General features: G+C 40.9%; 1 protein-coding gene across 2 annotated transcripts in view; it reads left to right on the top strand.

Annotated features, from left to right (window-relative positions):
• The window catches only part of trrap (transformation/transcription domain-associated protein), a 69,896-nt gene that overhangs the window by 25,812 nt on the left and 22,845 nt on the right, over window positions 1-21,239 (top strand). For both annotated transcript variants that reach the window (XM_079476754.1, XM_079476753.1), the window contains exons 39-59: window positions 39-197; window positions 287-427; window positions 567-677; window positions 759-905; window positions 2,807-3,020; window positions 3,686-3,811; window positions 4,667-4,813; window positions 6,064-6,266; window positions 7,462-7,583; window positions 7,939-8,152; window positions 8,679-8,858; window positions 9,157-9,303; window positions 10,826-10,945; window positions 11,637-11,924; window positions 12,182-12,319; window positions 12,399-12,502; window positions 12,799-12,934; window positions 14,338-14,529; window positions 16,819-17,014; window positions 17,189-17,454; window positions 20,431-20,531. In XM_079476754.1, the coding sequence (XP_079332880.1) occupies window positions 39-197; window positions 287-427; window positions 567-677; window positions 759-905; window positions 2,807-3,020; window positions 3,686-3,811; window positions 4,667-4,813; window positions 6,064-6,266; window positions 7,462-7,583; window positions 7,939-8,152; window positions 8,679-8,858; window positions 9,157-9,303; window positions 10,826-10,945; window positions 11,637-11,924; window positions 12,182-12,319; window positions 12,399-12,502; window positions 12,799-12,934; window positions 14,338-14,529; window positions 16,819-17,014; window positions 17,189-17,454; window positions 20,431-20,531 (3,452 nt within the window). The remainder of the gene's footprint in view (window positions 1-38; window positions 198-286; window positions 428-566; window positions 678-758; window positions 906-2,806; window positions 3,021-3,685; window positions 3,812-4,666; window positions 4,814-6,063; window positions 6,267-7,461; window positions 7,584-7,938; window positions 8,153-8,678; window positions 8,859-9,156; window positions 9,304-10,825; window positions 10,946-11,636; window positions 11,925-12,181; window positions 12,320-12,398; window positions 12,503-12,798; window positions 12,935-14,337; window positions 14,530-16,818; window positions 17,015-17,188; window positions 17,455-20,430; window positions 20,532-21,239) is intronic.

Genomic DNA, 21,239 nt, shown 5'->3' with positions numbered 1-21,239 from the left:
TTAGGATTTGCTTTGACCACTTGTATCTCTTTGTACAGGTATATTACCCTGTAAGACATCACCTGGTTCAGCACATGATCAGTGCAATGCAGCGATTGGGCTTCACACCCAGTGTGACTATCGAGCAGAGGAAGTTAGCAGTGGATCTGGCTGAGGTCATCATCAAATGGGAGCTCCAGAGAATCAAAGACCAGCAGGTCTGTCACCAGAAAATGAGACTGGCAAATTAAATTCTGCTGTATATTTGGATCTTATGTTGGCCATTTATCAACTTTATTTTTTTCAGCCGGAATCAGACGCAGATCCAGGTAATGTCGGCGAGGGCACGAGCGGATCTGCCGCTGTAAAGAGAGTAATGTCTGTGGACAGCAGTGCTGCGGCGCAGGATGTGAAGAGATTCCGCACGGCCGCTGGAGCTGTCGGCACGGTGAGGAAACCTTAAACTTCCTGCGGGTGACCGTTGTAATCAGTCTCTCACTCTCTCAGTCCTGATGGACTTTGCCATGTTTTAATACAGCAGATGTTTTAATACAGCAGCTGTATTGTGTTTGTGTCGGTATGCACAGGTCTTCGGCCGCAGTCAGTCTATGCCGGGCCCTGAGGCTCTCCTTACCAAACCTGTGGAGAAACAGCACACAGATACTGTGGTCAACTTCCTCATCCGCATTGCATGCCAGGTAAAGGAAGTGCTCTCGTATTTGTTTGATGAAAGTCTCTATAACAGCTTCTTTGGTTAAACCCTTGCTCTGCTTTCGCAGGTCAATGATAACACTAATGTAGCCGGCGCCCCCGGTGAGCTGCTGTCCCGCAGATGTGTGAACCTGATGAAGACGGCACTCAGGCCGGACATGTGGCCCCGTGCTGAACTCAAACTGCAGTGGTTTGACAAGCTCCTCATGACTGTGGTGAGTCTGAAAGTCATTACTTACCAAACAATGAACCCTTTTCTCCTTTATCTTTAAATGCCTTTGCTTTGAAGCTAAACAAAAAATTCCTTGATTTAAAAGTGAAACCGGATATTTAACAAAGAAAACATCGGATAGCACATTTTCTGTCAAGAGTTGGATCATGAAAAGAAGCCATTACTTATTGGGTTTTGAAGGATAGGTTTCGAAGAGTACAAAGAATATTGTCTCTATCGGTTTAAAAGAAATGAGAAAAATGTCCTGTTCAAAAGTTAAAGAGTAAAGTCTTCATCCTGGAGAACGTTTGGTGGTGTTCCTGTCATTTGTCATATCTCTTTCCTTTCACATCTCTCTTCATTACCTCCAATGCCGTTCCAAGAGCAGTTCTGATGCCAGCCAAATCGATATCCACACTATTATGATTTTTCTTTCTTTGGAGTTCACTGGTGTGATTAATTCAGCTGTCATATGAGAGAACAGATCTCAGTGTGAGCTTCAACCACCTGCACTAGTTTTACTATAACTTCCCATCTCGCCTATACTTCCTACTTGCAAGTTTGTAACTTGTAATTATGATGTGATTTTGGGTTGTATTAAAGTGCGTTTGTGCTATGTTGCAATTACTGATTTCAACATGTAAAAAGCTTTGAGTACGTCACGCGTCTCAAAACAACAGTAATTACGATACGGTGTGAATGCAGCATATTATAAACACATTAGGCGGTTTCATGTTTCTTTTGCTCCTTTCACTGAGGAAAAGAAACAAAACAGCTTTTTGGCTCTAGTGCAATGAAATGAGAATCAGAGAATGCACATTAGGTGTGTAATTGATTCTTCGTGCATTTTGTCATTCTTGCGTTGCACTACAGAATGATGGGAAATGTTTGGTTGTCTCATCAGCGGATTAAATGAGCAGCATTTTCTGGAAATCTTTATAGCTTAAAAACTAACTTAACAGCTTTGGTTGTATTCTATACCAGTCTGGTTTCGTCTTCATGATTATTTATTTAACACCCTGATGTCAGGATTCAAAGAAAATGTTTCCCACTTGTGATTAGCATGTTCATTTACTTTCATAAATCAGCAGCAAGTTTGCATGCTTTTTTCTTGTGAATGTGACAGTCTGCTGTCTATCCCAGATCGAACTCTGACAGTGAGGGATGCTTAATTAGCATTTATATTCTCTTCGGAATATTTCGGAATCAGCCTATGAAGTGAGAATCCCAGTATCCATTTTTGATTGCAAATGCCATGCCACTTATGTCCAGGATTTCCGTTCCACCCTGCCCATCTTTATTTCTGTATTACAGAGTGGGTTTATGATGCTTCCTGTGGTATACGAGTTTGACAGGCAGGTCACTCTGCGTCTGTGCCCCAGAGCTCTAGGAGGGAGTGAGCGGCTTTGTTCAGCTCTATCTTATCCAAACTAATGAACAGCGTCACAAATCCGATGGGCTTTTATCCTCTCATTGGGCTGGCTTGTCAGTGATTAAAGAACAGGATTTAGAGGCTGGGCTTAGCTTTGTGCACATCCGTCTACAGGTCCCCTGGCCCCTAGGGGTCACATCTAACTCTGTTGTCAATATTACACAAGTCTTTCCTTTCTGTGGCCCCTGAAATCTGATAAACACTGTTTTGCATTCATTGTACCAGGCACATTGACTTTTTTGTCATTGATATGAATAGATATTGAACAAGAAACACTAGTTTCCATTCATTTTAACATTGGTTTTGTCTTACTACTTACTTTCATATGTACATTAGTTATGCATGGGAATTTGAGGAAATCCAAAATGTGCATTGAACAAAATTGCTGTCTTGAAAACTCCTTAAGAGTTAAATCTGTACATGTATACATGCCTGAGGTACTCTTGTTTACAATCATATCTTGTTTTTTTTAGGAGCAACCCACCCAAGCAAACTTCTCCAACATCTGCACAGGGCTGGAGATTCTCAGCTTCCTTCTGTCAGTGCTTCAGCCTCCGGCCATCCTCGCTCACTTTAAGCCCCTGCAGCGCGGCATCGCAGCTTGCATGACCTGCGGGAACACCAAAGTGTTGCGCGCCGTGCACACCCTCCTGTCCAGGCTTATGAGCACCTTCCCTACAGAACCCAGTGAGTAGACCGGCCACGATTAATGTGATAGATTCGCCTGGAGGTCTCGGTTGAGCATAGCCGTGGATATATGTAGGGCAAACAATAATACCCTCATTTGATTTAAAGTACATACGGAGTGCAGGATACAGTCAGGGGGAATCATTTTACAGGCTTGTGTTATGCTCTGCAGCTGCCAACAGACAAATAAACAGCTTGACTTTCCACAAATAAGAAATGACAAAACCGAATGGATTTGCTTGTTTTGGAGATTCTTCATAAGCTGTAAATCATCACGAGACCTCTTAGGCAGTGTGCCATAACTTTACACTGCATATACGGTAGCTAAATAGTTTGAGGATGTTTGTCGATTGTAGTGCACACTACATAGTTGACACTACTCAACAATGTATAATCTAGCCTGCACCTCATACCTGGTGCATAATTAATTGAAATGGATGCTAATGTATTTCTGTGTAGTAGTTTAAACCACTTGTAGTGCAAATGTAGACTAGACTGTGTAGTATGTTCTTGATTGTAGGGTTTGCGTCTAGTAGATTTTTTACTAGGGTTAACAAAATAAAAAATAAAAATCCTCAAAGAGTAACATATCCAGGTTGTGGTTGTGTTTACTGTGAGAGGTTGGGGCATTAAAAATTTTCTCATTTTTTGTTTCTTTTCCTCAGGCACATCCTCTGTGGCTTCAAAATACGAAGAGCTGGAGTGTTTGTACGCTGCCGTAGGGAAAGTCATTTATGAAGGCCTCACTAACTACGAGAAAGCCAGCAGTGCTAACCCTACTCAACTCTTTGGTGAGAAGCTTAATAATCATTAAATAATGTACTTTCAGACCAAAATTCTGATTTTCTGAAAATGCATTCCCCGATATCAAACTGATATTAAAGCTCATTAGAAAATCAGGTCTTCTCGAAAACTTTCTTGTCAGTTGTAATGTTAGTTTGGAATTTCTTATCTTTGATGGTGTTAAAGGAACAGTTCACCCACAAATTAGTCAGCTTGTTCCGAAACTGTTCACATTTCTTTGTTCTGATGAACACAGTCTACTAAAATGGCCAAGAACTGTTTGGTTATAAGCATTCTTCCAAATATCTTTCTTTGTGTTTATCAGAAATGTATACAGATTTGAAACAAGCTGACAGTAAGTAGATGACAGAATTAAAATTTTTGGGTGAACTGTCCCTTTAATTTAGCATGACCTCTTGTTTATGCAGGTACATTTCCATTTCAATATTTTCAAAAGGAATGCTCATTTCACAGCTTAAATCATCGATGTAACCAAAATGTGATAACTCTAACAGATAATAGAACTTATCGGTGTTTGCTTTCTGCCCAAAACAGCACCATTGGTCAATAAAAACATTGCGATTCCGCTCTAACAGTGCTCTAGAGTTACGTTTACCCCAATGTACTGTATGCTTTTTACATTTATCTTTCCTCCCCAGAGCCATGATCTAAGGAAAACATTACTCATGCCTTTTTCCCCGTAACTCGGTTAGATTTCTCCCGAAACGTCCTTGTAATACAACGACAGGGACAAAGAAGTTGCACCCAAAGTCATTAGCAGGCACGTGTCGCTTGCTGTCCCTGACAGCGGTGTTCGAACTGCGGGGCATCGTGTTACCGTTTTTTCTCCTCTCTGCTTCCAGGAACGCTGATGATCCTGAAGTCGGCCTGCAGCAACAACTCCAGCTATATCGACCGTCTCATTTCCGTCTTCATGCGCTCGCTGCAAAAGATGGTGAGGGAGCACTTGAGCCCGCAACCCAATCCTGGAGCCGCTGAAACCAGCACAGGTGACTATTTCAGAATATTTTAAACACTTTGCACAGGCCACCGAATGAATCCCTGCTGGCTGCTAAGTCGAAGTAAACACGTCAAGCTAATTCGATATAGAGCGTTTGGCTAAATTTAAACAAATTTGTGCTTTAGCGTCAGCTGCATTCTGACATTAACCCATTTGTTGTCACTTGGGAATGTTTCCTCCATTTCAGAAGGCTTTGAAGATTTTAGTCTTAGTTTATTTTGGGCAGTATTAGGAAGCCAGCTGGGCTAGGTTAAGATCTATTGCTTTGTCAGGTCATCTTGGCCCAGAACTGGCAGTCTGTCATAAATTTTGCCTTTTGACATCAAGACGGAAAATATTTGCGCTTACCGGAACAGCCTTAATCCTCCTGTCTGCAGTCATCTGGAGGAGTTTAAAAAGTGGGAAGAAAGACAAAATGACACGTTGTCACCTTGGAACAAAGCGCAAAAAGGCATAGTCCGACTTCAGCATGTGGTGTCCATATTTGACCACTGGGTGCTGCAGGAGGGCCGATCAGATGTCCTCAGACTGGCCCAGAAATCCATTCATATTGAGAAACATCTTCTGTGATTGAAGTAAAAAGTCTCACACTGTGTCCAGCGAAATATAAAATCCAGACAATCCTGTGCGCTCGGCGGTTCTTCTAGATGCTATTATGATTTTTAGATGGTACACAAGATGGGATTGAACAGACATGCGCACATTCGGCATGCCTAGAAGATTTCAGAACGCAATGTCACCCTGACGGCGTCGCCCAAGACCTACACACAGCGTGAGCCAGAGTCGAACTGGAAATCAGCCTCTAACATATTCTCCCCCAAGGGTTCGAGTGATCAGAACAATCACATTTTACCTTTGAGCAAATCAAGCAGAAAATACATTCAGAGGCCAGACTAAACTCATAATCCTGTCTCTTTCTGCTCACCGTGCCAAAACTTAATCACTTTCTACAGTTTTTTGGCAAGGCAGAGTTTTGTATTTTACAGTTCATATCCTCATCTGTCTTTTACAGGTTGTGATGTATGTTCAGTTTGCACATTTGAGATTTATGTAGCACTGACCGAACCTTAGCCTGAGGGTTTGAGAAAGTTGAAGTTCTCTTGGTTATTAGGTTTGGAAAATAACAGAATGCTGAAAATGCGAGGCAATGATAGTGTTCAGTTGCATCACTCGTATCGCTTATCATTGTCAAATGCTTCTTTCTTACTTTACGCTCTCATTCTTTTGTGCTAAATGTAGTGACAAGCGAGCTGGTGATGCTCAGTCTGGATCTGGTGAAGACAAGGTTATCGGTCATGAATATGGAAATGAGGAAGAACTTCATCCAGGTCATCCTCACTTCCCTCATTGAGAAATCTTCAGATCCAAAGATTCTTCGAGCAGTGGTGAAGATTGTGGAGGAGTGGGTTAAGAACTCCGGTAACCCCATGGCCACTAACCAGGTAAACATCATGATTTAATGAACTCTAAAAAGTTCACCAAAGGTTATGCTCTGACTGTATGTGAGAGGCACCTGCACTTCCCAGAATACCCCAGCATTATGAAATAGGATTTAACAGTTTATTTTTAACAAGGTCCCTGAATATTTAGGTCTAAAGTTAACAGTGTTCTTTGTTCATTTCAGCTCAGCTTGTTTTGTGAACCTGTCAAAAAAGGACCTGAAAAATTAGAAAAGTGCAGTTTCATAAATGCATAGAAGCAAAACAAATAAAATATTATGTATAATGTGACATAACTGACTGTAAAGGGACGGTTAATGATTCATCTGGACAACCAGTATTCAATAGAAAGCTTAAATAAATGACACTTTTATAGCTTTAAAGGGATGGTTCAGCCGAAAATGTATTTATTCGCCTCATCAGTTCATTTCTTACACAGAACACAAAAGAAGATATTTTGAAGAATGTTGGTAACTGACAAGCGGCAGTTCCCATTTACTTCAATTGTACGGACACAAAATTAATGCAAGTCAATGGGTACCGCCATTGTTCGGTTACCAATATACTTTTTACATTACAAACATGTTAACCGAGTGGATCAGGGAGTCTTGAGTTTCATTCAAGCTCTTTTAGAGCATCAGCAAATTACTTTCACAGGATAATGTTTAAATATGTCATATTGATGATCAAAGATTAGTTTTAAAGGATTAAATTATCTACTACATGAAACAGAACAGAATCGAAACCAAGTTTCTTTTAAGTATGTGAAATCCCTGGGATCAAAACCATGACCTTGACGTTGCTAGTGCCATGCTCCAATCTCTGAACCACACAAAAGCATGACCGCAGACTTGGTAGAGTAAACCAGCCTTGGTTTACTCTTTGAATGCATCAATTTTAAACATTTGAGCCTAGAGCTCATTCCGCTGTAAATGAGGTGTTGTTTATTTATCGCGCTGTGGCCCGCACAGCCGAACCCAGCTGTCTGTTCTGTTAGCTCAAGGCGAGAGAGAAGACGGGGAGAAAAAAGAGCCGAGCAAAGGTGCTGCACTGCTCTCCCGATAGACGAAAGATAAATGGAGTGTATCAACCTGACCCCCTTCACCAGCACCCCACACCTCTCCTCTTACAATCTCTTTTCTTTTCTGGAGCTCTCTCCCTCTTTATCTTCATTTCTCTGTTCTTCTGTCGTTCCTAGGTGCCTAATCCAAGAGAGAAGTCCATTCTGCTGGTGAAAATGATGACCTACATTGAGAAGCGCTTTCCTGATGACCTTGAATTGAATGCCCAGTTCCTGGACCTCGTTAATTACGTCTACAGGTAATTACGACGATTAATCACGGGGTCCGCTTCGGCCCGCCATCTATTGCCATTAGCAACGAGGCTGCGGATGCCTGGGTGGGTGGCAGGTCGGGGGGGTTGATCGCTGAAGTGGAGGCATTGGGGGCCTCCCCCACCCTGTGCGTGAGAGCGTTTATCCTTTGGCAGGTACAATTCTTCTAGTAAGAACCCATGGGCCTAAATCAACATCTACTGCTGGAACACATGATGTGTGTTTGGTATTGATTTGTTTTTTTAAACCTACAATGTTTGGTCATGCCACATTTAATAGAGTCTCACAAGGTAAAAACCTTGCGGCCTGTTTGTCTGATGCGTTATGTGTTGTTTTTTGCAGAGATGAGAATCTCTCAGGAAGTGACATCACATCCAAGTTGGAGCCTGCATTCCTGTCGGGGCTGCGCTGTAGCCAGCCGCTGATCAGAGCGAAGTTTTTCGAGGTGTTCGACACTTCCATGAAGCGACGCGTCTATGAGAGGCTTCTTTATATTTGCTGCTCTCAGAATTGGGAGGCCATGGGGAGCCATTTCTGGATCAAACAGTGTATTGAGGTACAGACCATTCTCATATAACTACTTTATTCACTTTATTTATTTCATGGTCTCACCCAAACATCGTGTTGAGACTTTTGTCGGCTAAATTTGCTCATAGGTCATTATCCGGCCCTCTTTAGTTTAGTTATATTCACTCTAATGTAACAGGTCTGTCTTTTGGCTGCTCGCACAACTCACAATCCATCTCAGCCACAATCAATGCCGCTCCGACTGGTGAATTATTAATGCTGTCCTACAAATGCCGACTGTGTGCACCATGTCATGATGGAGCAGAACAACATTCACATCTGGAGCTCCTCAGCCCGCATCAAGCCTTTAGAAATATGTGCTAGTGTCATAGCCTCTGTGGTTCAAAACGGCAGGTGTTAAATGATGTGGGTGGGTGCCATTTAAGTGTGAACGTTAGCTGCTTTTCTCCCCATGGAGAATCTGTGGCGAGATCTTCACATAAGGTGCAGCTGTTTGCATGGATGGTTGAGGAATTGTGGCAGTTCAGAGTTTGATTCTGTCGTCTCTTTCACAGCTGCTGCTGGCTGTTTGTGAGAGGAACACCACTATTGGCACCAGCTGCCAGGGCTCCATGCTTCCCTCCATCACCAATGTCATCAACCTGGCCGACAGCCATGACCGCGCAGCCTTCGCCATGGCGACGCACATCAAGCAGGAACCTCGCGAGAGGGAAAACAGCGAGACCAAGGAGGAGGTCAGTTTTGGCGTTCTGTAAATACAAACATTTTTACACATTTAATCTTATCTGCTAATTTCTTATACATGATGAAAACCGATAATCGCATATCACTCTTGCCGATACTGATCATTGATACTTTTTCTTTTGCATTTTAGACTTTCTTTGCTAAAAAACATTTATTTAAAAACATACAAAAATGATCCTCTCGGCCAAAGTGAGTTAAATCCCATGGCATGGGAGACCTTCTGTAAGTGTAACAAGTAAACAAGATTTCTTCCCACATTTGGTGTTTTTGTGACCTTTTTATCTGTAGGATGTGGAGATCGACATCGAGCTGGCACCTGGAGACCAGACCAGTCTGCCCAAGACCAAGGAGCAGGCGGAGAGAGACTCGGGCAACCAGCTGCACATGCTCACCAACCGCCACGACAAGTTCCTGGACTCCCTGAGAGAGGTCAAGGTGAGACTTCACCCCAACATATGTCGCCCTCACAGCATCCTCAGGCATCGGAAAATTTAACAAAACCTTTATGTAAAAGATACATCTTTGTCCTATATTTTTAAAGATGTTTGTAAGAATGAGCCATTTCACACATGAAAGCCATTTGTTGTGGTTTATTTATTATGCATTAGTTTTCTGGTTCCTTTTATCTCTACCTGGCTGCTCTCTCATGAGCGTCTCTATTAAGGAGAGTTTGATCAGGGTAACATGGGATTCCGTCTCCGAGTGCTTTGAGGTCATGGCGTCATTGATTTCTGTTTAATCCTGCAAACGGCTCTGTTTTATATGCACCTCTCAAGCAGGCTTTAGATAAATGATGAAGTGGAAGAGTTCAAAGCCCTGACCTTCCTCCGTCGCCCACCGGAGCATCTGTCAGGAACCAAAGCACACATTTGAGTTCAGACTTATGCTAACAGCTCGATTCCTCTTATGGTCAGAGGGCCAAACCTTTACCTGCGTTATGCCCTTAGAATTATTCAGTGGCTAGAAGTGATGACCAGTCATGCATAGGAAAGTACAACGGTCCCTTATGAAAAGTCATTTTTCAGGAAGAATGTAGCTGGTTTCTTTTGCCCTTGAACGTAAAGGTAAACGTGTCCTCACTTTAAACCAGGCTTATTATAGATATTATAGGCCCGGTTTCAAAGACTAGTCTAGTCCCAGACTAAAATAAATGTTTGAGCTCTCTAAAATGAAAATACTTGCCCTGACACATCTTAAAATATGTCAGTGCCATCGTTGTGTCTCAAGATACACAGAAGTAATGTTTTTCTAAAGAGTTTTATAAAAGCAACTCAGATATCCTAATTTAACTAAGGCATAGTCCTGATTTAGGTTAAGCCTTGTCTGTGAAACTGGGTCTAAAATTATTAAAACGGTATTAATTTCTGTTAATTAAAATGTAATAAAATAAAGGGCTTTATATTATTTGAAAACTTCAATGAAAATAACAATTACTGCCTTAGCAATCAAATTTAATGCATTGAAGTTGAGGCATTAAAATTATGAATTAAAAATAAATAAAAACTAACCTAAAACTGAACAAATAAAATTAAATAGACATATAAAACAAAATCACAAATCAAATAACCCTAACCCCATATCTAAAATTAACAATATAAAAATATATACAATATAATAAAAAAAGCCTATTCAAAATATTTACATAAAATAAAATTGAATATCTGCTTGACAGCGGAAAGAATATGTGGGTTGTTTTTGTGGTTGTATTTTTGATTCCCTATATAATACTGAGATTCGATATCCTAAAAGTACATTGGTAGCATTTTTTGTGAAATCTTCACAGGATTCATTTTACGACATTTGAAAATGCTAAACTGTATTTTACAACCAACACAAATAGTTGTAGCAGGCCTGTAAATCAAGTAAGCACAGTTATCGCCGATGTGCTGTTCTCTGATTGGCTCAATGCCTGCTGATGTACGGTCTATTACTAAATAAACTATATGTGTGTGTTTAGACGGGAGCGCTGCTGAACGCTCTAGTTCAGCTGTGTCACATCTCCACCCCTCTGGCTGAGAAGACCTGGGTTCAGCTCTTCCCCCGACTCTGGAAGATTCTGTCAGACCGCCAGCAACACGTGAGTACCTCTTTGTCCCAGTTTTTAACAGATGTGGCCTTTTTCGACGGAACTCTTTTTTTTCATCTAAACGCGAGACAGCGATGGCTACAGGCTGTTTAAAACTGTCAGTTTCCCTAATAATGGTGCATATCACTGCAGAATCAGCGTGCGTCGTGTCGTTCATGGTGTTAGAGGTTATGACTCTATGCTTATGTTGTAGCCCTTTGTGTGATTGGGGGCACACGGGCTGTCTTTATGCCCCATCACTGAACTTAAGCAAGCAGCATTTGGCTAATGAGCAGAAATTAAACCTTTTATGCAAATATAAGAGTGTAATGGACCAGATGTCTTGCGTATTAGAAATCTCATTAAAGGACTTTAATTTGCTATGACTGGGGCTGTAAACTACAACACGCAAACATTCCAAATCGAATTCTTCTACTTTTTACGACTTTGCTTTTGCAGAAAACTATGACGTATTTATTGCGCCCGCCCAACCCAACTCGCTTGCTTTAGAGTTGGCATACCTATGAAATATGAATAATGAATTTTCATTGATGTTTGGTGTATGAGGAAGAACTGACGTTTTTAGCATCAAAGGATACTTGGGTTATTTATACTTCTATTCGTGACGGTCTTTGTTTTTATTTTCTGATCAAACTCTGTAATATATTTGATATTTATTTATAATATTATATAACCACTCCAGGCGCTGTCAGGCGAGATGGGCCCGTTCCTGTGTAGCGGTAGCCATCAAGCTCAAAGGGACTGTCAGCCAAGCGCCCTGAACTGCTTCGTGGAGGCAATGTCTCAGTGCGTGTCGCCCATTCCCATCCGGCCCTGCGTGCTGAAGTACCTTGGCAAGACTCATAATCTATGGCTGCGCTCCACCCTGATGCTGGAGCAGCAAGCCTTCGAGAAGGGCCTCAGCCTGCACATCAAACCCAAACAGAGCACAGAGTTCTACGAGCAGGAGAGCATCACACCTCCACAGCAGGTACAGTGATGCGTAAGCTCTCCATTCTCTGCCATCATTGGTATTCCGGGCACAGCATCTGAAGGTTCCTCCGTGTCACCTGGAATTAATTGTCCACTGAATTTTCAATCGGTTTATTTTTGACCTGTCAGCAAGTGCAGTTTGATGTTTTCTAGCATTCATGCTGCTTATGCTAAGTAGTCTTATTGGGCCGCTTCTGAATATGGATGTGTTTGTCCCCTATATTCTTTGAGGATGCGTTTTTCATATTCCCCCAGGAGATCCTCGACTCCCTGGCCGAGCTCTACTCCCTGCTGCAGGAGGAGGACATGTGGGCAGGGCTGTGGCAAAAGAGATGCAAGTTTCCCGAGACGAGCACCGCTATCGCGTACGAACAGCACGGCTTCTTTGAACAGGTGAGTCGCAGTATGAGTGTATACTCCCTTTTGTATCTTCATATATAAAGGCACTGACAGTATGGTGGTTGATCACCAGGCTCAAGAAACCTACGAGAAGGCAATGGAGAAAGCTCGCAAGGAGCACAACGCCTCGCCCGCCATCTTCCCAGAGTACCAGCTGTGGGAAGATCACTGGATCCGGTAAGTTTTTTTTATGGGAAGTTCCTGTAAAACCTCTGATTCAACACAAGAGGCCACCTCTCATTAAGCCTGTCTGACTCATCAATCTCCAGGTCTAAATTTGACATACTGTGGTTTTGTGCTTAGTTGTTAAGAGGTGTGATACCGCAGGTTTTCACTGGACGTTGTTTTTCTGTCCTCACCTTATGCAAAATAAAACAACTCAACATGCCCAATCTACAACATTCACTTTGCGTAATGCAACATAATAGAAAAATATTTAAATGTTATAACTTAAATGTTTTGTTATTTTGTAGTTGCTCTAAAGAGCTGAACCAGTGGGAACCTCTGACTGAGTACGGACAATCTAAAGGACATAATAACCCATATCTGGTGCTAGAGTGTGCTTGGAGAGTGTCAAACTGGGCGGCAATGAAAGAGGCTCTGGTGCAGGTAAACCCAGTTAGCACACACAAAAGTGAATATTGTAAATAAAAGTGAAATCTAAAGCATGTGTTTAAACATAGCAGACTGAAGTGTGACCGGTTAATGGTTTTAAGTACATTTGTTATTTGAATACAAAATGAAACGTAATACAATTAAAACAGGTCACATGTCTACAGCTTAAAGTGTAGCTTAAATGAAAAATTGTTGTCTTCATTCACTCACCCTCTTGTCATTTCAAACCTGTATGACTTTCTTTCTTATACAGAACACAAAAGAAGATATTTTGAAGAATGTTGGTAACCGAAGAATGGCGGTACCCATTGATATGCATTGGTTTTGAGTTCGTACAATAGAAGTGAATGGGTACCAGCATTTTTAGGTTACTAACATTCTTCAAAATATCTTCTTTTGTGTTGTGTAGAGGAAAGAACATACATACAACACACAAACATACATGTTTGAAATGACAAGAGGGTGAGTAAATATTGAGAGCATTTAAATTTTTGGGTGAATTATGCCTTAAACCAGTTAAGAAAACAGGCTTCAGTATAATAGTTTTTTTGTCTTCTATACAAATTAAGCAAGCAATGAAACTTATTTACCTCAATGAGAGGTATCTCAACAAAAAACAATTGAACCTTAAAAAGATTTTTAATACAAACTCCTAAATATGAAATCTTGATTATTTTCCTTCAAGGATGCTTTTGGCTAGAAACATTTTTGACAGTATGTCATCATACTTTTACATTAATAGAAGTTCTCTATACATCATACAACTCTACACGCAGTTCATGATTTAAACTTCACAGACTGTCAAATAACCCAGTAGCGGAAGTTCCCCGTTCAGTGCTAAATGTGAAAGCACGTGACTCTTATTATGCAGAAAGAGACTTGTGCTCGCAGAATTCTTTATGACTCTTCAGAATTGTAGCCTTGCCTTCGGTGGATAATTTATGGGCTTCACTTCTAAAACAAAGTAGAAAAAGTGCGCGACGGGCCTGGACACATTATAAATACTCTTGGCTCTTTTTCAAGGAGACTTGGAACGAATTCATTCAGGTTTCTGTCCTGAGGTGACACCTAATTAAATTGTCCAGCCCCGCAGACCTGCGCCTCCCCGTCCCGCCTTCCCCCTCCTTTCGCTTTGCATCTAATATTTACGGATACGTGCTTGAATAATTGCTCAAACATCTGCTGGGAAGTGATTTGTTTTCCGTTCCAGGGCAGGCTGCTTGGCAGCGGAGCTTGCTCTCAGGAAGTTTAAATGTCCCCTGTTTCAGACCTGCCACGGCACGGTGTTAGCCTTTAAATATTTGGTTAAGAACACATTGACCACAGAGTGTAAATTCATATTGTCCAGCACTACTTTGAAAGCTGTTTGGTTCATCCTGTGGTTTTGTGTGTATCAGGTGGAGCTGAGCTGTCCCAAGGAGATGGCCTGGAAGGTAAACATGCATCGTGGCTATCTAGCTATCTGTCACCCCGAGGAACAGCAACTCAACTTCATCGAGCGACTAGTGGAGATGGCCAGCAGTCTGGCCATCAGAGAGTGGAGAAGACTGCCACACATCGTTTCTCATGTGCACACGCCGCTGCTCCAGGTGAGTGACATCACACGCTGGAGCTGAAAACACCCTTTAACCAGACGTCCTCCAGCTTCGGTTTAATGTTCTCAATGTGTTTTCAACAACTTTCTTGGGATGGGTAGCTCAATCGGAGCACCACCAGCGACCCTAAACCTAATCGATTGTCAGTTTTAAATAATGACATCTCAAAAGCACAACATCTGGTCAGACATCACCAGCAACCACACGCTCAGGCAATCGTTCTCCGGCAGCATAGAGAATATTTAAAACAGACATTTTTCTTATAATTGCCGTCCTATAGAATGTCTTTTTTTTAAATCTTTTGTCAGACTCTTTCTCTCTCTTTAAGGCCCTTTGGCTCTTCTGAGATAGTGTTGACTGCCCTATTGTGGTGTTCAATAGGCAGCTTTTATTAATATTCAGTAGAAAGAAGAGCCTCCTGACTGCCACACGCATAATCAGGCAGGGCACACAATGGGACGGAGGCGAGGTGATGTGCGCCTGTAGATTAGGGTAATGGGCAAGAGCCGGCCTCGTGCCATGTGCTCCAGAGACCGTCAGCTCTTTTGGAGCTCCCCTCTGATGTGATGGCAAATATGACAGCCAAATGGAGGAAATGAGGCGTTGGTGATGATGGTTGTGCCACACAGGCTTTTCTGGATTGTGTCTGATGGCTCTGTTGCTCCATTGACTACCATTGCTTTATGAAATAATTTCTGTTGAACACAATAGATATTTTGAAGAATTTAGGAAAGCAATCGGTTCAGTCCACTTTTGACTACCATTGTGATTTTTTTCCTACCAAGGTAGTCAATAGTGTCCAAGAACTGTTTGGGTACAAGCATTCTCCCAAATATTTTTCTTTACGACATATATACAGATTTGGAACAACTCGAGGGAGAGTAAATGAAGACAGAATATTCATTTTTGGGTGAACCGTTCTTTTAAAAGGAAAAGAGGACCAATCAAATTTGAGTATGCTAATCGAAGAAAGAGAATTCATTATTCATCGCTGTTGCTTGCAATTTGAATACTAGGACAATGGGGGATTTTTAGACTTTGCTCTTATATTTTCTAACTTAAATAGATTGCATATCAAAAGCAGAATTATCTGAAGTAAATTTTGAAGACTTTCTGTACGTTAAGCAGTTTTGGTCGAAATGTTATATACATCAGGTTTGGGGTTGAGAAAAAACTGTTTAAGGAAGATAAATACAATCAAGCATTGCAGGCACTTTAAAACAGCAGCAATAAAGACACAAATGGCCAGTCTTTAGTCGAACCCTCTTTGTCCCGGAGCAATTGACATCACTGATATCTGAATTTACTTATGAATGAATCTGTTTACACCTGCACTCCTGAATGCAACCATAGCCGAAAACCAAGTCCAACACGAGCGATTGAAAGGACGAGAACACCAAGACAGAGAGAGTGAAAACGGCTCGTAATTACTTTTCCCCATCAGATAGTGTTTGATTAAATACCTGCAGGAAAATAAAATTTACATGATGAATGGCCACTTCCAATGAAGGTTATAATGTGCCATCAGCTGATATTAACAGATAATTGTGAAAGATATCGTATTGCCTAATTTATTTTGTTGTGGGGGATTTGATTTGGCAAGTCCATAGACTGATTCGAGACATTTATCTTGTAAACCAGGTATTAATGTTGAATGGATTGTTTGTTGACGCGTGTGTTTGGCGACTGCTGTAATTTATTATCCTGGCTTCTCGAATGCATAATAAACACTCATGATGTAAATCAACTAGCTCACATGATTCTCATTCAGTTTGCGGAGTATAGCCTTTCGGTAACTAGGAGGTGTGTATTTGCAGTTAAGGACATGCGTAAGGGGGTTTGTTAAGAATGACGAGCGACTTTCGTGGTCATCATGGTCCGTATTCTCTATTGGTCTGATCTAAGAGGAGTCTGAGAGCGCTTTTAAGCGCAGGGAATAGACGCTGCTGTCCTCATTCCCTCTCTCTTCCGGTTCTCTGAGAAAATGGCTTTTAAGATACTTCGATCCATCCATTCGCCCAGCCACCTCAAGACTGCATTACTCTTTTTCTTTCTCAATAGAAATCATAAACCTGTAATACAGTCACAATAATGGATTTCAGTGCTGCGTGTGTTTGATATTTGGATCCATGGGCGACTGCGGCTCTCAGAATTTAGTTCTACTGCTGTCTATCTTTAGGGGTTTCTTTCGACGAGAGGTCTTGCAGGTTTCATGAGTGAGTCTATGTTTAACGTGAAGTGCATCCTCATGTTTATTTCTGGATTATTGGGATTATTCTTCAGGCGGCCCAGCAGATCATTGAGCTACAGGAAGCTGCGCAGATTAATGCAGGACTCCAGCCCACCAACCTGGGCCGCAATACAAGCCTTCACGACATGAAGACAGTAGTGAAGACCTGGAGAAACAGACTACCGATCGTCTCGGATGATCTCTCGCATTGGAGCAGCATCTTCATGTGGCGGCAGCACCATTATCAGGGTATGCTTGATACATGTGCACAGTTTACATATTCTATATTCACTTTTTCCAGAGGATTCATTATGTATGCATAAGAATACAAATAAGAAACTAACCACTTGACATGTAACGGAGTCTGCAGTTTTTCCTTCCTCTAGTGGGCAAAATTATGACCCTGAATTAATTCTTTTGCAGCCATTGTGACTGCTTACGAGACCAACACGCAACATGACCCAAACACTAATAATGCCATGCTTGGCGTACACGCCTCCGCGTCCGCCATTATTCAATATGGAAAGATCGGCCGGAAACAAGGTCTGGTCAATGTGGCCTTGGACATTCTGAGTCGCATCCACACCATCCCCACTGTGCCTATTGTAGACTGCTTCCAGAAGATCCGCCAGCAGGTTAAATGCTACCTGCAGTTGGCCGGTGTCATGGGCAAGAATGAATGCATGCAGGTGAGTAAACGATCAATCTGTCCAGGATTCCAACACAATCTCACTGGAATACATAACTATTTTGCAAGGTGACTAATTCGTATAAATGTTATTAAAAAATAAGTTGCAATAAAGGGTAGAGATTGACTCTCTCAGCCGTCAGACCAACTCACAAGCCGAAGAACATCAGGCTAACTTTCATAGTATTTCTTTTTTCAAAATAAATATAATTAATAGATAACAAGAATTTCATAAAAAAATGACTTACTTTTATAAAGAAAAAAGGGATAAATAACAAACCTGTTAAGATGAAACGAAAATTCTGAAATTTAACTCAACCACCTTTATATTAACAAAGGCAATGAGGCTTCAAAACAAACAAGCTTGTGCTTTGATTGATGATGTAACAAGTTTACCTGTCAGGTTAGGGGTGGGGCTTCACGCCGTACGAATGTATATGAATTATCCAACTCTTAACTTGGTTACGAGTTCCTTTGAGATCAGCTTGAATATTTAAATTCAATATCAAAAAAGGTGTAATATTAAAACATTAGGGATTGAAACATTGGATTAATGATGCTATTACCGATCAATAATTGTAAATGAATTTGTGCTCTGTATACAGGAAATGTTCAGAAACAGCACTTGTTTGATGTTCAACATTAATAATATATACATATAATGACGTTCTGAATATTATGAAATATGAATTGTCATAATTGGTATCGGCAGATATCACTCTGAATAATCTTTAACGGTGGAGAAATTTGGTATCGGTGCATCTATGAAAATCTTTTACTATATAATGTAAATATAAGCTGTAATGCACATGACAAATGTTGCAATACTATAAAATGTACGTTTGCATGAGTAAGAATAAATAGTATAGGTTAAAAAAAAGTTGTAAGACGAACCATTATCTTAAGCGATTTGTTTTCATTATAATATGTTATTTAAATATTTGATTATGCATTCAATTTATTTATGCAAATGTTTTTTTTTCTGTATCTTTGCTGCTGTCAATCTATTTGACCAAATCCAGTTTACCGTGTAGACCCACCTGCTCATTTTACTGTTAGCCAAAGTCTCTTAATCCAAATAACGCAGCTCTCATTAGGCTGTGAATGACTGCATTGCTGTCAGAGTAAGAAATGCACTGCAAACAGTGTAAGGAATGGAGCTCCTGCTGCAGCATTCGCTTAAGCCTGATTAATGGAGCTGCCTCAGCTGGGCTCAAGTCATTAAACTACCATTGGATTTAATAAGTCTCTCTCTCTCTCTCTCTCTCTCTCTCTCTCTCTCTCTCTCTCTGCTATCACTTGGACCTGTTCTGTTTCTTTTATCATTGCTCTGGCACACTCTAAACCACTGACTCTCACCTGGCACTCTTTTATTGAGCTACAGAGATGTCTAAAGATGATATAGTCTGTTGTGAGCAATGTCCACTTTTGATGTTGAAGGAAGCACAAGCTGGCCCGGTCCAAAATTTGACAGTGATCCCTGAAATGTATTACAGTGTCTTTACACAAGTAATTTAAGGATTTTTAGTTTATTTTAAAGGTGCCTAATAATTCATTGATACAAAATGTAAACATTTTCTCTGGTATTCACATATAAGCTATGTGGCTTTATTAAGTGCAAAAATGGGCCAGAAAGATGTCCATTTACAACCCTAGTATTTGTCCCTAGAATGAAAAGGTCTGTTAGAACCTTATTTGGAAGGGTCATGAAAATGAATGTTGAGCTCTGCTCTGATCGGCTTTTTCCCTGCAAGACTCATGCCACTAGCTCACACATCAAACAGATCGCTACTGTCAGGCATGAAATGGAAGAAGTGGATAAAATCGCTGCTTACTGCTAGTGGCAGGGGTAATGACATTACTAATGGCAATATAGTCGTAATTGCTCCCTTAAATCAGTATCAAAACGCTCAGCGAAGCCCGCTTGATATTGTCCCAGACTCGAAAAACTGCCCCTTTGACTTTAGTCACGTGATTCTCGCTGCTCTGTGCTTCAAGTTGCATTGTAAACAAATATAAACAAGGCTAAAGTGCCATATAAACTCACTGGATACAGATCAGACGAGTGTCTGGCTTTATAACTGTGCAGCTCGTGCTGTTTAAAGACGACGCTCAGCTTGCGATGTAATCGCCCATCACAAGGTTTCACTTTTCCAATGCCAATTTGGTAGACATCGCCCAACCTAATTCACAATACTTGTAGAACTTTCGGTGATTCGGCTGTGTATATCTGGCTGGCCTAGAACATGGGCGGCTATATATGCAATGTTGGACTGTAACGTCACAGTCTGTGTTATATTGGGATTGGCCCCTTTTTCAGTGGTCTTTTGCATGCACAAGATTTAAGGAGGAAACAATAGTGTTTGAGACTCATGATATGTCATTTCCATGTACAGACCTCTTATCATTCATCTATGCCTAGTAATATGCAGTTTCCATTTTATGGCAGCTTAGAGTCTCACTGAAATTACTTTTTTCCTTTAAGTACTACTATTAGAATACCAGTAGTTTGTAGATGGCTTCAAGGATACTAGGGTACTCAAATGTTGACAAAGTTTGCATTTAGAATACATATCATTCAAAACCTGACGAAAATGGATTACCAATCATCCTGCACTTCAGCTTCTCATCATGCTGTGAGGTTAACTAAACACTGTTAGCAAGTTTAAACCTATTTTTGTAAAGATTCCGTCAATGCATAGAACCTGCGCAGTTCAAGGCCATTCAGTGGGTCTTAACTTGGAGACTGTTAAACTATCTAATTGAACAAATAATTTAAAGCCATTGTTTGTAGACAAATACTTCAAGAAAAAATACTTTTTCTTCTAAGCCTTCTCTGAATATTGAACATCATCAAAATTCTACAAAAACTGGCGTATACCATGTGATTTATGATGTAAAATCATTCTAGGTGAGAATATGAAAAATTGTAAAATAAGAGGAATTTCAAATGCAATCATTGTTATTGTGTTGTCAGGGTCTGGAGGTGATTGAGTCCACTAACCTGAAGTACTTCACCAAGGAGATGACCGCAGAGTTCTACGCACTCAAGGGCATGTTCCTGGCCCAGATCAATAAGTAAGAGTTGATCCCCGGCTTTGTTCATCTTCTCTCCTCTTCTGCCTGTCACTTTATCGAGCTTTCTCTTTATCTCCCTCTCGCGCGCTTTCTTCACCCTCAATCGACGGCGCGCACTTTATCTCGTGTCACGTGCGAGTCTGGTTTGCCCTAACATTAAAGAGTCTGAGGACAGATCATTAAGAGCTCACTTCCTAAAATGAACATCAACAACAAAGAGTCATAATGGGCGGGGTAGATAAACAGCGTGTTTGTGCCGCTAATCGTCACCGCTAAACCTTAGACCAATAATGAGGTCAGAAAAGATATTAGCAGTCAATATGAGAATATGATGAGTAATTAACCTTTTATAGCATGTCTGCGGCAGAGGATAATGGTGCTGAGCTCATGATGAGTGATCATCTCTTGCAGCACTTTTATTGAGTGGCATTTTCATGAGTCGATCACGGTGACAGTCCGTCATTTAATGGGTTCACTTTTTAGCATACAGTAGATTTATTTTTATTGTGTTCAGGTGGGGTGTGACGTTAAACAAACAGATTCTGATCAGTGACTAATACAGATTTATACTACAATGGAAAAATATCTTTTTTTTATGATAATACTAAGGACAAATCATTAATTATTGTTGTTTCTTTATTTAGTTTTTCTCGTCAATATTTGGTTTTAGTGAATCAAAAATATCTAGTGTAGCCATTAAATAGAGCC

This window comes from Barbatula barbatula (assembly GCF_947034865.1).
Source record: "Barbatula barbatula genome assembly, chromosome: 16".
In the NCBI taxonomy this organism is placed as follows: domain Eukaryota; kingdom Metazoa; phylum Chordata; class Actinopteri; order Cypriniformes; family Nemacheilidae; genus Barbatula; species Barbatula barbatula.
The sequence above is the reverse complement of the archived record's forward strand: the minus strand, read 5'-3'. Positions and strand labels throughout refer to the sequence as shown.